Source organism: Oncorhynchus tshawytscha, linkage group LG01, assembly GCF_018296145.1.
Source record: "Oncorhynchus tshawytscha isolate Ot180627B linkage group LG01, Otsh_v2.0, whole genome shotgun sequence".
In the NCBI taxonomy this organism is placed as follows: Eukaryota; Metazoa; Chordata; class Actinopteri; order Salmoniformes; family Salmonidae; genus Oncorhynchus; species Oncorhynchus tshawytscha.
Window position 1 is genome coordinate 81,377,870 of NC_056429.1, and position 16,476 is coordinate 81,394,345.

The following is a 16,476-nucleotide window of genomic DNA, read 5'->3' on the forward strand; positions in this document are numbered from 1 at the left end:
TATGGTAAAGTTGCAATTACTTTTCGCGAGGTGCAGTTGGGGATTCTCACGTTGATGGTTGCAAGGGGAGTAGTTCGTGTTCCTAGAGAGTGAAACTGTTCTAGGGAAGGAAAGTGTTGGAGTAACCAAATTAGATTTCATAAAGGCGCAAACAAGAGAGGGAAGTTTTGAAACACAGAACGGGTCTGCCTTTTTCTCTTGGACAGGAGAGCGGACTTAAGTTTTCATCATGCCGGTTTTTCACACAAAGACGATAGAAAGTATCCTAGAGCCGGTGGCTCAGCAGATATCCCACCTGGTGATAATGCACGAAGAAGGTGAAGTGGACGGGAAAGCTATCCCGGATCTCACCGGACCCGTGGCTGCAGTGCAGGCGGCTGTCAGCAACCTGGTCCGGGTAAGTGAACAGTCCACACAATACGCTGGCGTAGGGTTGTTTACCTGTTGCTTGCTGTCTGTGTAGTGCTACATGGTGCCAGCCCGCCGCGATTCCAGTCAATTGTCATTTTATGTGAGAAGTTACGGCTGTGGTTACTTTGTTTTTTTTCATCGCTATATCAGTTGGCAACGTAATGCTTTTAGAACTCGAGAGTTGTAGCTACAATGTATATATTACATTTAGTTGAAGTTCCCTTTCACTTGGGTCGTAGGGCAGTGACGCCCTTTTCCCCTTGAGAATATGCTCTGGGCCTGTCCCCCGGAGCTATGTATAAGTCCCCCCGTTGATGTATACGCTATTCTTATGCCAGAGTATTTCAATTGAAAAACTATTGTTAATTGTCATCAACTCAAGTGTTCTCTAAACAGTTATTGATATATTCAGCAGTATTTGTATTGTAGCCTTTTGTAAATGCCAACATTTAATTGCATGGAACCACATTGTTTCCTACTCAACTTTGTGCCAGTAGATGTTTTTTATGAGAATTAATGGAAGTGATGCCGTTATAGTGTAAGCTATTTGACTGGTAAGGGCAACCCCATTGTATGACAGAGTAATAAGCATTTCTTCACCATATGATCTGCTAATTACAGACAAATCTGTTAGTTAAATCTTCTTCACGTTTGGCTCTGAATATAGCCTATGTATACTGTTCGTTTGCATTTTACTATCAGACACGGCATACGGTTGTAAGAATAGCCAAAAAATTTCACACAGTATAAGTGTTCTTAACAGTTTTGAATGTAATTAACTACAGTCTGAGCTGTGACTTAGTTGGACAAGTGTAAATCGAATCAAAAGCAGTTAAAACCCGAGTGGGAGTGGAAGTTGTGCTCCACACAACAACTTCATACAGTGGATGACTGACTGAACTCCATGGCAGCCAGCAAGCAAGCTAGGCCCACAGTCTATGTCCTTATTTGTTAAATGGCAGTTTAGTACAGAATACAATAGCAATCCAATGGTTTCCTCCCTAATACCGATATTAAGAAGTAGTTGTCTTCTGCAGTCTAAACATGACCATATTACACAGGACATGACCAATGGGCAAATTACCCATAATGGCATTTCCTCTTATTTACAAGAGCATATCTGAGATTATCACTTTCTAAGTGAGGAAGCTAACAAAAAAGAAAAAGGTGTAATTATCAGTGTCCTCACAGAAATGGTGGTTTCCAAAAAAAGGGAATAAATTAATATTTCATCCAAGTACTGTAGCATCTTAGCTACTCAAACGTGCTCATATAAGCAGGATGATCCAGGCACGCTGTATTCAATTTCAGTATTAGAGTCAGTCTTTATTATCAGATTGCTAAACAACCAGAAGTTGTAAAACATAAGTACATTTCACAATACATTTCTCACACTAATACTAGGCTATATGACATTTACTGTAAGTTAGGCCTATTTCTGCATCACTCTGTGAAGCTAGGAGTCCTTGGCAGTTGTCTGGAGTATACATTTGGACAATTAGACTGGCATCTCCTAGCCTCTCCTCCCAGCAAAGTGATACTCAGTGTAGGAGTATTGGAGGTAGAGTGTTGTTTACTTGTAGGACTCACCCTGGACTGGCCAGGCCAGGCTGGCAGTTAAAGGGAAACTTCACCGCTCAACATTATTTGGGATGTTTTTCCAGTCTCCCTACATAATCATGAGTGCTGAGAGGGTATTTCAGACATAATTATTCACTATAGCTGTATTTTTTTATGTATTTTTTTTTTGCACTGGGAGAGCTCAACCAATGATATCATTGCTTGATTTGAGCCTGCTGTCTAATCTAAAAAATAAATGGAGTCATGTTTTGTAGCAATGATTGTGTCCTTTGGGTTTGCGTAGTCATGCTAGCAGCAAGTAGATATGGTTGCCATTGTTCAGTTAGAGCCATTGGACTTGTCTCTATGATGTTGCTATCTGCCAGGACATTGCAGGATATTCAGGTTGACAACTTGTCCCTGGCTTTGTAAAAAATTACAGTCTGACGGGATCCCTACTTCCTTGTTCAGACTGGTTTACAGGTTCATGGAAGCCATGTTGCCATGCACTGTCCAGCTGATATTGCTAAATAATTAGCTACAATGGCTGTTTCTAATTCCTCTTTCCAAGAAGAGCTGGACGACAAAACATTTATTTGATCAAATCAAATTTGATTGATCACATACACATGGTTAGCAGATGTTAATGCGAGTGTAGTGAAATGCTTGTGCTTCTAGTTCTGACAGTGCTGTAATATCGAAACAAGTAATCTAACAATTCCCCAAAAACTACCTTATACACACAAATCTAAAGGAATGAATAAGAATATGTACATACAAATATATGGATGAGCGATGGCCGAGCTGCATAGGCAAGATACAGTATTAGAGGACGACCGATTAATTGGAATGGCTGATTAATTAGGGCCGATTTCAAGTTTTCATAACAATCGGTAATCGTCATTTTTGGATACCGATCATGGCCAATTACATTGCACTCCACGAGGAGACTGCGTGGCAGGCTAACTACCTGTTATGCGAGTGCAGCAAGGAGCCACGGTAAGGTGCTAGCTAGCATTAAACATACAGTGCCTTGCGAAAGTATTCGGCCCCCTTGAACTTTGCGACCTTTTGCCACATTTCAGGCTTCAAACATAAAGATATAAAACTGTATTTTTTTGTGAAGAATCAACAACAAGTGAGACACAATCATGAAGTGGAACGACATTTATTGGATATTTCAAACTTTTTTAACAAATCAAAAACTGAAAAATTGGGCGTGCAAAATTATTCAGCCCCTTTACTTTCAGTGCAGCAAACTCTCTCCAGAAGTTCAGTGAGGATCTCTGAATGATCCAATGTTGACCTAAATGAGTAATGATGATAAATACAATCCACCTGTGTGTAATCAAGTCTCCGTATAAATGCACCTGCACTGTGATAGTCTCAGAGGTCCGTTAAAAGCGCAGAGAGCATCATGAAGAACAAGGAACACACCAGGCAGGTCCGAGATACTGTTGTGAAGAAGTTTAAAGCCGGATTTGGATACAACAAGATTTCCCAAGCTTTAAACATCCCAAGGAGCACTGTGCAAGCGATAATATTGAAATGGAAGGAGTATCAGACCACTGCAAATCTACCAAGACCTGGCCGTCCCTCTAAACTTTCAGCTTATACAAGGAGAAGACTGATCAGAGATGCAACCAAGAGGCCCATGATCACTCTGGATGAACTGCAGAGATCTACAGCTGAGGTGGGAGACTCTGTCCATAGGACAACAATCAGTCGTATATTGCACAAATCTGGCCTTTATGGAAGAGTGGCAAGAAGAAAGCCATTTCTTAAAGATATCCATAAAAAGTGTTGTTTAAAGTTTGCCACAAGCCACCTGGGAGACACACCAAACATGTGGAAGAAGGTGCTCTGGTCAGATGAAACCAAAATTGAACTTTTTGGCAACAATGCAAAACGTTATGTTTGGCCTAAAAGCAACACAGCTCATCACCCTGAACCTACCATCCCCACTGTCAAACATGGTGGTGGCAGCATCATGGTTTGGGCCTGCTTTTCTTCAGCAGGGACAGGGAAGATGGTTAAAATTGATGGGAAGATGGATGGAGCCAAATACAGGACCATTCTGGAAGAAAACCTGATGGAGTCTGCAAAAGACCTGAGACTGGGACGGAGATTTGTCTTCCAACAAGACAATGATACAAAACATAAAGTAAAATCTACAATGGAATGGTTCAAAAATAAACATATCCAGGTGTTAGAATGGCCAAGTCAAAGTCCAGACCTGAATCCAATCGAGAATCTGTGGAAAGAACTGAAAACTGCTGTTCACAAATGCTCTCCATCCAACCTCACTGAGCTCGAGCTGTTTTGCAAGGAGGAATGGGAAAAAATGTCAGTCTCTCGATGTGCAAAACTGATAGAGACATACCCCAAGCGACTTACAGCTGTAATCGCAGCAAAAGGTGGCGTTACAAAGTATTAACTTAAGGGGGCTGAATAATTTTGCACGCCCAATTTTTCAGTTTTTGATTTGTTAAAAAAGTTTGAAATATCTAATAAATGTCGTTCCACTTCATGATTGTGTCCCACTTGTTGTTGATTCTTCACAAAAAAATACAGTTTTATATCTTTATGTTTGAAGCCTGAAATGTGGCAAAAGGTCGCAAAGTTCAAGGGGGCCGAATACTTTCGCAAGGCACTGTATCTTATAAAAAACAATAAATCTTAACATAATCACTAGTTAACTACACATGGTTGATAGTTTATCTAGCTTGTCCTGCGTTGCATATAATCGATGCGGTGCCTGTTAATTTATCATTGAATCATAGCCTACTTCGCCAAACGGATGATTTAACAAGCGCATTCGCAAAAAAAGCACTGTCGTTGCACCAATGTGTACCTAACCATAAACAAACTCCTTTCTTAAAATCAATACTCAAGTATACATTTTTAAACCTGCATATTTAGTAAATATTGCCTGCTAACATGAATTTCTATTAACTAGGGAAATTGTGTCACTTCTCTTGCGTTCTGTGCAACAGAGTCAGGGTATATGCAGCAGTTTGGGCTGCCTGGCTCATTGCGAACTGTTTGAAGACTATTTCTTCCTAACAAAGACTGCCAACTTCGCCAAACGGGGGATGATTTAACAAAAGCACATTTGCGAAAAAAGCACAATCGTTGCACGAATGTACCTAACCATAAATCAATGCCTTTCTTAAAATCAATACACAGTAGTATATTTTTTTAAACCTGCATATTTGGTTAGTAGCTATTAAACTAGGGAAATTGTCACTTCTCTTGCGTTCATTGCATGCAGAGTCAGGGTATATGCAACAGTTTGGGCCGCCTGGCTCGTTGCGAACTGATTTGCCAGAATTATGACATAACATTGAAGGTTGTGCAATGTAACAGGAATATTTAGACTTATGGATGCCACCCGTTAGATAAAATATGGAACGGTTCTGTCATGGTTGTCGTAAGAACGGGACCAAGGAGCAGCGGATATTGATTTCTACATATTTATTCCAAAGTGAAACTTAAGCCAAAAACAAATAAATCAAATACACGAACAACGGAACGTGACTACGTGGTGCACATGCACAAACACAAAATAATATCCCACAAACACAGGTGGAAAAATAGCTACTTAAATGAGATAAATAGCTACTTAAATATGATCCCTAATTAGAGACAACGATTACCAGCTGCATCTAATTGGGAATCATACGAAACACCTACATAGAAAATTAAACTAGAACACAACATAGAAATAATAAACTAGAATACCCCTAGTCACGCCCTGACCTACTACACCATAGATAAACAATGGCTCTCTATGGTCAGGGCGTGACAAGTTCCGTATTTCACTGAAAGTATAAACATTTTGTTTTCGAAATGATAGTTTCCGGATTTAACCATATTAATGACCTAAGGCTCATATCTGTGTGTTATTAGATTATAATTACGTCTATGATTTGATAGAGCAGTCTGACTGAGCAGTGGTAGGCAGCAGCAGGCTCGTAAGCATTAATTCAAACTGTAACGGTCGTTGGTGGTGGAAGAAGGTGAGGACCAATGCGCAGAGTGGTAAGTGTCCATATTTTTAATAACGTAATAGAACACTGAACAAAAACAACAAAGTGAATGAACGAAACAGTTCTGTCTGGTGCAGATGTAAACATTCAAAAGAAAACAATCACCCCCCACCACACAGGTAGGAAAAGGCTACCTAAGTATGATTCTCAATCAGAGACAACTAACGACACCTGCCTCTGATTGAGAACCATACCAGGCCAAACACAAAAACACCACATAGAAAAAGGAACATAGACAACTCACCCAACTCACGCCCTGACCATACTAAAACAAAGAACTAACAAAAGAACTAAGGTCAGAACGTGACACAAACAGCACTTTACTGCTTTTGCCAGCAGCTCTTCGCTGTGCTTCAAGCATTGCGCTGTTTATGACTTCAAGCCTATCAACTCCCAAGATTAGGCTGGCAATATTAAAGTACCTTTTAGAACATCCAATAGTCAAAGGTATATGAAATACAAATGGCATAGAGAGAAATAGTCCTATAATAACTACAACCTAAAACTTCTTACCTGGGTACGCGTGTGCGTACTTGTGGTGAATTCAGGTGCAGGAGAGCAGAGAATTGTGAACAGGCGCACACTTTATTTTGGCAGGAGAAAGATTACAGACAGACGCAGCTGTGTCAAAAACCTCCAGCCAACAAGGTAAAGTGTAAAGCGTGCAAAAACAGTCACAAAACATGAATGTTTAACAATTCAAACAAGCTTCGTGAAATAACACGGAAATAACAACCGCTAGCCTGGAGCGTTACAAAAACACGTAACACACAAACAATATCACACAAAGACATGAGGGGGAACAGAGGAATAAATACATTCAGTGTACTTGGGGAATGTAAACCAGGTGTGCAAAACAAGACAATACAAATGGATGAATGAAAAATGGAGCGGCGATGGCTAGAAAGCTGGTGACGTCGCCCGCCGAACGCCACCCGAACAAGGAGAGGAGCTGACTTCGGCGAAAGTTGTGACACTGGGAATATTGAAGACTCATGTTGAAAGGAACCGCCAGCTTTCATATGTTCTCATGTTCTGAGCAAGGAACTGAAACGTTAGCTTTTTTACATGGAACATATTGCGCTTTTACTTTCTTTTCCAACACTTTGTTTTTGCATTATTTAAACCAAATTGAACATGTTTCATTATTTATTTGAGACTAAATGGATTTTATTGATGTATTATATTAAGTTAAAATAAAAGTGTTCATTGTTCATTCAGTATTGTTGTAATTGTCATTAATGCAACTATATATATATATATATATATATATATATATATATTTTTAAAAAAAATTGTCCGATTAATTGGTATCGGCTGTTTTTGGTCCTCCAATAATCGGTATCGGCGTTAAAAAAATCATAATCGGTCGACCTCTATACAGTATATACACTACATTTCAAAAGTTTGGTGTCACTTAGAATGTCCTTGTTTTTGAAAGAAAAGAAGAAAAAAAATGTGTCTATTAAAATAACAACAAATTGATCAGAAATACAGTGTAGACATTGTTAAAATTGTAAATAACTATTGTAGCTGGAAGCAGCAGATTAAAAAAAAAAAAGGAATATCTACAAAGGTGTACAGAGGCCCACTATCAGCAACCATCACTCCTGTGTTCCAATGGATGTTGTGTTAGCTAACCCAAGTTTATCATTTTAAAAGGCTAATTGGTCATTAGAAAACCCTTTTGCAATTATGTTAGCACAGCTGAAAAGTGTTGTTCTGATTAAAGAAGCAAGAAAACTGGCCTTTAGACGAGGTGAGTATCTGGAGCATCAGCATTTGTGGGTTCAATTACAGGCTCAAAATGGCCAGAAACAAATAACTCTTCTGAAACTCGTCAGTCAATTCTTGTTCTGAGAAAAGAAGGCTATTCCATGCAGGAAATTGCCAAGAAACTGAAGGTCTTGTACAATGCTGTGTACTACTCCCTTCACAAAACAGAGCAAACTGGCCCTAACCAGAATAGAAAGAGGAGTGGGAAGCCCCGGTGCACAACTGAGCAAGAGGACAGTATATTAGAGTATCTAGTTTGAGAAACAGATGCCTCACAAGTGGCAGTTTGGCAGTTTCATTAAATAGTACCCGCAAAACACCAGTCTCAATGTCAACAGTGAAGAGGAGACTCCGGGATGCTGGCCTTCTAGGCAGAGTTGCAAGAAAAAGCCATATCTCAGACTGGCCAATAAAAATAAAAGATTAAGATGGGCAAAAGAACACAGACAATGGATAGAGGAACCATGCCTAGAAGGCCAGCATCCCGGAGTCACCTCTTCACCTTGTTTTTTGAGTGCTCTATCTTCTTAGCTCTTTATTCCATGATCTTCTTTGTTTGTCAGAAACAGAAATGTTGAATTTTAAGCACAATTTTGACCATATTCCTTGGGTGGTTGTGTAGAAGAAATCAGCCATGATGGCCTGAATGAATCCCTAAAGAAAGACACGTCCCACTATAAATAAGAGTAAGTAGCCTGGCATTTGAGCTTTGGCTTGTGCGTGCCGGGATGACTCATTTCCCACTATAGCAAGTGTTATTTAGGCAGGCATACTAGTCAGCAGGCATAGTTTTGAGATGACTAAAAGGGTGATTTTCAAAGAGGCCTGCTGTACTTAATCATTTCTGCAGTTCCTTTTTATGGTCTTTTAAGAAGTGCCATTGACGTTCTACTCAGTCACAGGGTCTTGGCACAGACTGGGAACTGAATGTTTGTCGGCCTGCTTCTACAGCCAAGTCTCTCCAAGGCAAGGTCTGAAGACTGGAGACTTCATGCACAATTAAACAAACCTTCAGCACTGTGGTGTAGATGGTGCTTAACTGTACTTTGATTGGCCTTGCGAAGTCCTGGGCTAAGGGAAGGGAGCACTGCTGCTACTTTGCTCTTTTGGGATTTGCATTATGACACAGCTTTGATGCGTAGCTACACATCTTTACTCAACAAATAACTACATAATAAAGTATTTTATGTTAAGATATGGATTTAGCCTTTTTTGCCATCTAACTAATTGATTCAGAGGAACCACCGCTTCCCAAATAGAACCCTATTCCTTATATAGTGCACTAGTCTTGACCTGAGCCCTATTGGGAATAGGGAATAGGGTGCCATTTTGGCCTCTGTTTTTCTCATCGATCACATGAAGATGGGATTTTGAGAATAGGTCGAAGGAAAGGTGAGATGGGAGGCAGGGTGAGGTATAGCGAGAATGCAAGTGCAGTTAGTCAAGTCAGGAAGCCTTGGATAAAGGCTGTGGATCTGAATCCACCAGCAGTAGTAGTCCAGTGCTGCAACAACAGCTGTTTAGTACAACATAGGAAGGGAGGGAAATAAATCAACTTCAACTCTGCTGGGCACTATCCTCCCCCCCTTCCCTCCCCCCAGCGATGATACATTGCTGGCCCTAAAGACCACAACAGCCATGGGGAAATAGTGTGTAGTCAGATGTGTCAGGGAACCACCAGAGGTTTTGTGTTCCATCGAGCCACCTCAGCTGCTGTGGTTGTGTGGTGTAAGCTGCATCTCAAATGGCACCCGTTATCCTATATACGGTGCATTCGGAAAGTTTTCAGACCCCTTGACATTTTCCACATTTTGTTACGTTACAGCCTTATTCTAAAATGTATTTAAAAAAAAATCCTCATCAATATACACAATACCCCATAATTCATTAAGAATTAACTGAAATATCACATTTACATAAGTATTCAGACCCTAAACTCAGTACTTTTGTTGAAGCACAGTTGGCAGTGATTACAGCCGAGTCTTCTAGGGTATGACACTGCAAGCTTGGCACACCTGTATTTGGGGAGTTTCTCCCATTCTTCTCTGCAGATCCTCTCAAGTTTTGTCAGGTTAGATGGGGAGCGTCACTGCACAGCTATTTTAAGGTCTATCCAGAGATGTTTGATCGGATTCAAGTCCGGGCTCTGGCTGGGCCACTCAAGGACATTCAGATACTCGTCCTGAAGCCACTCCTGCATTGTCTTGGCTTTGTGCTTAGGTTCGTTGTCCTGTTGGAAGGTGAACCTTCATCCCAGTCTGAGGCCCTGAGCACTCTGGAGCAGGTTTTCATCAAGGTCCTCTCTGTACTTTGCTCCGTTCCTCGTTCCTGACTAGTCTCCTAGTCCCTACCTCTGAAAAACATCCCCACAGCATGATGCTGCCACCACCATGCTTCATCGTAGGGATGGTGTCAGGTTTCCTCCAGACGGGTCACTTGTCATTCAGGCCATAGAGTTCAATCTTGGTTTCATCAGACCAGAAAATCTTGTTTCACGTGGTCTGAGAGTCCTTTTGGTGCCTTTTGGCTAACTCCAAGCGGGCTGTCATGTAGATTATACTGATGATTGGCTTCCGTCTTGTCACGCTACCATAAATGCCTGACTAGTGGAGTGCTGCAGAGATGTTTGTCCTTCTGAAAAGTTCTCCCATCTCCATAGAGGAACTCTTGAGCTCTGCCAGAGTGACCATTGGGTTCTTGGTCACTTCCTTGACCAAGGCCCTTCTCCCCCGATTGCTCAGTTTGGCCAGGTGGCCAGCTCTAGGAAGAGTCTTGGTGATTCCAACCTTCTTCCATTTAAGAATGATGGAGGACACTGTGTTCGTGGGGGCCTTCAATGCTGCAGATATTTGTTGTTACTCTTCACCGGATCTGCTCTTTGAGCTCCTGTCTCGGAGCTCTACGGACAATTCCTTCGACCTCATGACTTGGTTTCTGCTCTGACATGCACTGTCAACAGTGGGACCTTATATAGACAGGTGTGTGCCTTTTCAAAATCATGTCCAATCAATTGAATTTACCACAGGTGGATTCTAATCAGGTTGTAGAAACATCTCAAGGATGATTAATGGAAACAGGATGCACCTTAGCATAATTTTGAGTCTCATAGCAAAGTGTCTGAATACTTATGTAATTAAGTTTAAATTTGTTTATTTTTATAAATTAGCAAAAATATCTAAACCTGTTTTTGCTTTGTCATTATGAGGTATTGTGTGTCGATTGTTAAGGATTTTAACGTAACAAAATGTGGAAAAAGGGACGGGGTCTCAATACTTTCTGAATGCACTGTTGTGTACTACTTTTGACCAGGGCCCATAGGGCTCTGCTCAAAGGTAGTGCTCTCTGTAGGGAATAGGTCGCCATTTGGGACACAAACGTGGTGTACGTTGTGGCTGTCAGTGTCACCTCAGCTGTTTGAAAAGAAAAAGATTGAAAAGATTACTCTTAAGACTCGGATGGTAAATTCATGTTAGAAATAGTATGCTTATGTTGGCCGGAAGTTGTTCTCAATGAATTAGGACCAAAAATATCTGCTCAATGCATCTTGTGAAAGCTTATGAATAGGAATATTGTCATGAGAAAGACTCATGATAGACTATTACTCTGTATCATGAAAGATGGCCAAGAAGTGTGTCTGATGCATGCTTCCTTGCTGTATGGTTTCTTTTGGCGCACAGGCCTAGTGAGGCATTTGATTTGTGTCTGTCACCACCTTGGCTACACTCTGTGCACTTCCTGAACTATATTAATAACCCCTGCTTGACGTGACTAGACAGTTGCGGGATAAACCTACACTATATATAAAAAGGTGTGTGGACAACCCTTTCAAATGTGTGGATTCGGCTATTTCAGCCACACCCGTTGCTGACAGGTGTATAAAATCGAGCACACAGCCATGCAATCTTCATAGACACATTTTGGCAGTAGGATGGCGTTACAGAAGAGCTCAGTGACTTTCAACGTGACACCGTCATAGGATGCCACCTTTCCAACAAGTCAGTTAGTCAAATTTCTTCCCGCTAGAGCTACCCCAGTCAACTGTAAGTGCTGTTATTGTAAAGTGGAAATGTCTAGGAGCAACAACAACTCAGCCGTGAAGTGGTAGGCCACGTTTTTACTCAAACGTTGATCAATGTGCACTGTCCCTGTAAAAATAAACTCAAACCTCACAGAACAGGAATGCTGAAGCGCGTCGCATGTGAAAATTGTCTGTCCTCGGTTGCAACACTCACAACCATGTTTCAAACTGCCTCTGGAAGCAACGTCAGCACAATAACTATTCGTCTGCTGGAGTGGTGTAAGGCTCGCCGTCATTGGACTGGAGCAGTGGAAACTCGTTCTCTGGAGTGCTGAATCACACTTCACCATCTGGCAGTCCGACCGATGAATCTGCGCTTGGCGGATGCCAGGAGAACGCTACCTGCCCCAAAACAACTGTAAAGTTTGGTGGGGCCAGGCCTCATTGCCCGACCTCAACAATGCTCTTGTGGCTGAATGGAAGCAATTCTTATTATAATGACAGCCTACCAGAAGGCAAAAGGCCTCCTGTGGGGACAGGGGCTGGGATTAAAAATAAAATACAAATATTGGACAAAACACACATCACGACAAGAGAGACAACACTATATAGAGACCTAAGGCCACAACATAGCATGGCAGCAACACATGAAAACACAGCATGGTAGCAGCACAACATGACAACTAGAGGTCGACCGATTAATCGGAATGGCCGATTTAATTAGGGCCGATTTCAAGTTTTCATAACAATCGGAATATATATATATTTTTTTAACCTTTATTTAATCTTTATTTAGCTAGGCAAGTCAGTTAAAAATACATTCTTATTTTCAATGACGGCCTAGGAACGGTGGGTTAACTGCCTCGTTCAGAGGCAGAACGACAGATTTTTACCTTGTCAGCTCGGGGGATTCAATCTTGCAACCTTACAGTTAACAAGTCCAACGCTCTAACCACCTGCCTCTCATTGCACTCCACGAGGAGACTGCCTGTTACGCGAATGCAGTAAGCCAAGGTGAGTTGCTAGCTAGCATTAAACTTATCTTGTATAAAAACAATCAATCATAATCACTAGTTAACTACACATGGTTGACGATATTACTAGATTATCTAGCGTGTCCTGCGTTGCATGTAATCGATGCGGTGCGTATCGTTGCTCCAATGTGTACCTAACCATAAACATCAATGCCTTTTCTTAAAATCAATCCACAGAAGTATATATTTTTAAACCTGCATATTTAGCTAAAGGAAATCCAGGTTAGCAGGCAATATTAACCAGGTGAAATTGTGTCACTTCTCTTGCGTTCATTGCACGCAGAGTCAGTGTATATGCAACAGTTTGGGCCACCTAATTTGCCAGAATTTTACGTCATTATGACATAACATTGAAGGTTGTGCAATGTAACAGGAATATTTCGACTTCTGGATGCCACCCATTAGATAAAATACGGACCGGTTCCGTATTTCACTGAAAGAATAAACGTCTTGTTTTCGAGCTGATAGTTTCCGGTTTCGACCACATTAATGACCTAAGGCTCATAGTTCTGTGTGTTATCATGTTATAACTAAGTCTATGATTTGATAGAGCAGTCTGACTGAGCGATGATAGGCACCAGCAGGCTCATAAGCATTCAGTCAAACAACACTTTTGTGTGTTTGCCAGCAGCTGTTTATGACTTCAAACCTATCAACTCCCGATATTAGGCTCGTGTAACCGATGTGAAATGGCTAGCTAGTTGGCGGGGTGTGTGCTAATAGCGTTTCAAACGTCACTCGCTCTGAGACTTGGAGTGGTTGTTCCCCTTGCTCTGTATGGGCTGCGGCTTTTGTGTAGCGATGGGTAACGCTGCTTCGAGGGTGGCTGTTGACGATGTGTTCCTGGTTTGAGCCCAGGTAGGAGCGAGGAGAGGGACGGAAGCTATACTGTTACACTGGCAATACTAAAGTGCCTATAAGAACATCCAATAGTCAAAGGTTAATGAAATACAAATGGTATAAATCAAATCAAATCAAATTTTATTTGTCACATACACATGGTTAGCAGATGTTAATGCGAGTATAGCGAAATGCTTGTGCTTCTAGTTCCGACAATGCAGTAATAACCAACAAGTAATCTAACTAACAATTCCAATACTACTGTCTTATACACAGTGTAAGGGGATAAAGAATATGTACATAAGGATATATGAATGAGTGATGGTACAGAGGAGCATAGGCAAGATACAGTAGATGGTATCGAGTACAGTATATCCATATGAGATGAGTATGTAAACAAAGTGGCATAGTTAAAGTGGCTAGTGATACATGTATTACATAAGGATGCAGTTGATGATATAGAGTACAGTATATACGTATGCATATGAGATGAATAATGTAGGGTAAGTAACATTATATAAGGTAGCATTGTTTAAAGTGGCTAGTGATATATTTACATTTCCCATCAATTCCCATTATTAAAGTGGCTGGAGTTGAGTCAGTGTGTTGGCAGCAGCCACTCAATGTTAGTGGTGGCTGTTTAACAGTCTGATGGCCTTGAGATAGAAGCTGTTTTTCAGTCTCTCGGTCCCAGCTTTGATGCACCTGTACTGACCTCGCCTTCTGGATGATAGTGGGGTGAACAGGCAGTGGCTCGGGTGGTTGATGTCCTTGATGATCTTTATGGCCTTCCTGTAACATCGGGTGGTGTAGGTGTCCTGGAGGGCAGGTAGTTTGCCTCCGGTGATGCGTTGTGCAGACCTCACTACCCTCTGGAGAGCCTTACGGTTGTGGGCGGAGCAGTTGCCGTACCAGGCGGTGATACAGCCCGCCAGGATGCTCTCGATTGTGCATCTGTAGAAGTTTGTGAGTGCTTTTGGTGACAAGCCAAATTTCTTCAGCCTCCTGAGGTTGAAGAGGCGCTGCTGCACCTTCTTCACGATGCTGTCTGTGTGAGTGGACCAATTCAGTTTGTCTGTGATGTGTATGCCGAGGAACTTAAAACTTGCTACCCTCTCCACTACTGTTCCATCGATGTGGATAGGGGGGTGTTCCCTCTGCTGTTTCCTGAAGTCCACAATCATCTCCTTAGTTTTGTTGACGTTGAGTGTGAGGTTATTTTCCTGACACCACACTCCGAGGGCCCTCACCTCCTCCCTGTAGGCCGTCTCGTCGTTGTTGGTAATCAAGCCTACCACTGTTGTGTCGTCCGCAAACTTGATGATTGAGTTGGAGGCGTGCGTGGCCACGCAGTCGTGGGTGAACAGGGAGTACAGGAGAGGGCTCAGAACGCACCCTTGTGGGGCCCCAGTGTTGAGGATCAGCGGGGTGGAGATGTTGTTGCCTACCCTCACTACCTGGGGACGGCCCGTCAGGAAGTCCAGTACCCAGTTGCACAGGGCGGGGTCGAGACCCAGGGTCTCGAGCTTGATGACGAGCGAAAGAGAGAAATAGTCCTATAATTCCTATATTAACTACAACCTAAAACTTCTTACCTGGGAATATTGAAGACTCATGTTAAAAGGAACCACCAGCTTTCATATGTTCTCATATTCTGAGCAAGGAACTAAAAAAAAACAGCAGAACATTGCTTAGAATCAAGGGCAATGGTGACATCATTGAGGACCTATTTCTTTTAGTGTTTTAATTGTATTTTTTTACCAAATATTTTTTTTCTCCCCAATTTTGTGTTATCCAATTGGGAGTTAGTCTTGTCCCATCGCTACAACTCCCAGACACGGGAGAGGCGAAGATCAAGAGCAGTGCATCCTCCGAAACACGACCCAGCTAAACCACACTGCTCTTTTCACAATGCCTGCTTAACCCAGAAGCCAGCTGCACCAATATGTCGGAGGTGCCTGGCCCGCCACAGGAGTCGCTAGAGCGCGATGGGACAAGCACATTCCGGCCGGCCAAACCATCCCCTAACCCGAACGATGCTGGGCCAATTGTGTGCCTCACCTTGTGTCTGCCAGTTGCGGCCGGCTGCAACAGAGCCTGGACTTGAACCAAGATCTCTAGTGGCACAGCTAGACCACTGTGCCACTCAGGAGGCCATTGAGGACCTTTAAGGATGCAGTGACACATCCATAACCTGAGTGGAAAGCAGATTGCATACCAGAGAGAATACTATGGACATCAAGAAAGCCAGTCAGTTGATTATTGACAAGTTTTTCCAACACTTTTGATAAACAGGCCAACATATAATTTGGCCTATAACAGTTAGGATCATGTTGATCTCTCCCTTTTAAATAAAGGATGCACCTTGGCTGCCTTCCAAACAATGGGAACCTCCCCAGAGAGGAGAGACCGGCTTGGCGATGATAGGGGCAACAACCTCATTTTGAGGGGGGTCAAGTTTAAGGAGCTCCTTTAGCACCTTGGACTCAGTGGAAAAAGAGGGAGGAGCATTGGGAATAGTCACATTAGAAGGGGTGGGAAATGAGGAAATGTTGGACGGGCAAGCATGCATGGCAGAGTCCAATAGGAGTCCTGACTTAATGAAGTGATGATTAAAGACCTCAGTCGTGCTCATTGTCAGAAACAACCACATCAACATTAAGGGACATGGGCAGGTCTTTAACTGTTTTACAGAACCCACAGAGAAAGAACTGCTCCTTAACTTATTTCGGATCTTTGGGACGCTAGTGTCCCACCTCAACAACATCCAGTGAAAATTGTAGAG

At 42.1% G+C, this 16,476-nt stretch overlaps 1 protein-coding gene across 2 annotated transcripts in view; it reads left to right on the forward strand.

Annotated features, from left to right (window-relative positions):
* The window catches only part of vclb (vinculin b), a 71,845-nt gene continuing 55,369 nt past the window's right edge, over positions 1-16,476 (forward strand). For both annotated transcript variants that reach the window (XM_024431937.2, XM_024431943.2), the window contains exon 1: positions 1-397. In XM_024431937.2, the coding sequence (XP_024287705.1) occupies positions 230-397 (168 nt within the window). In that variant the 5' untranslated portion in view covers positions 1-229. The remainder of the gene's footprint in view (positions 398-16,476) is intronic.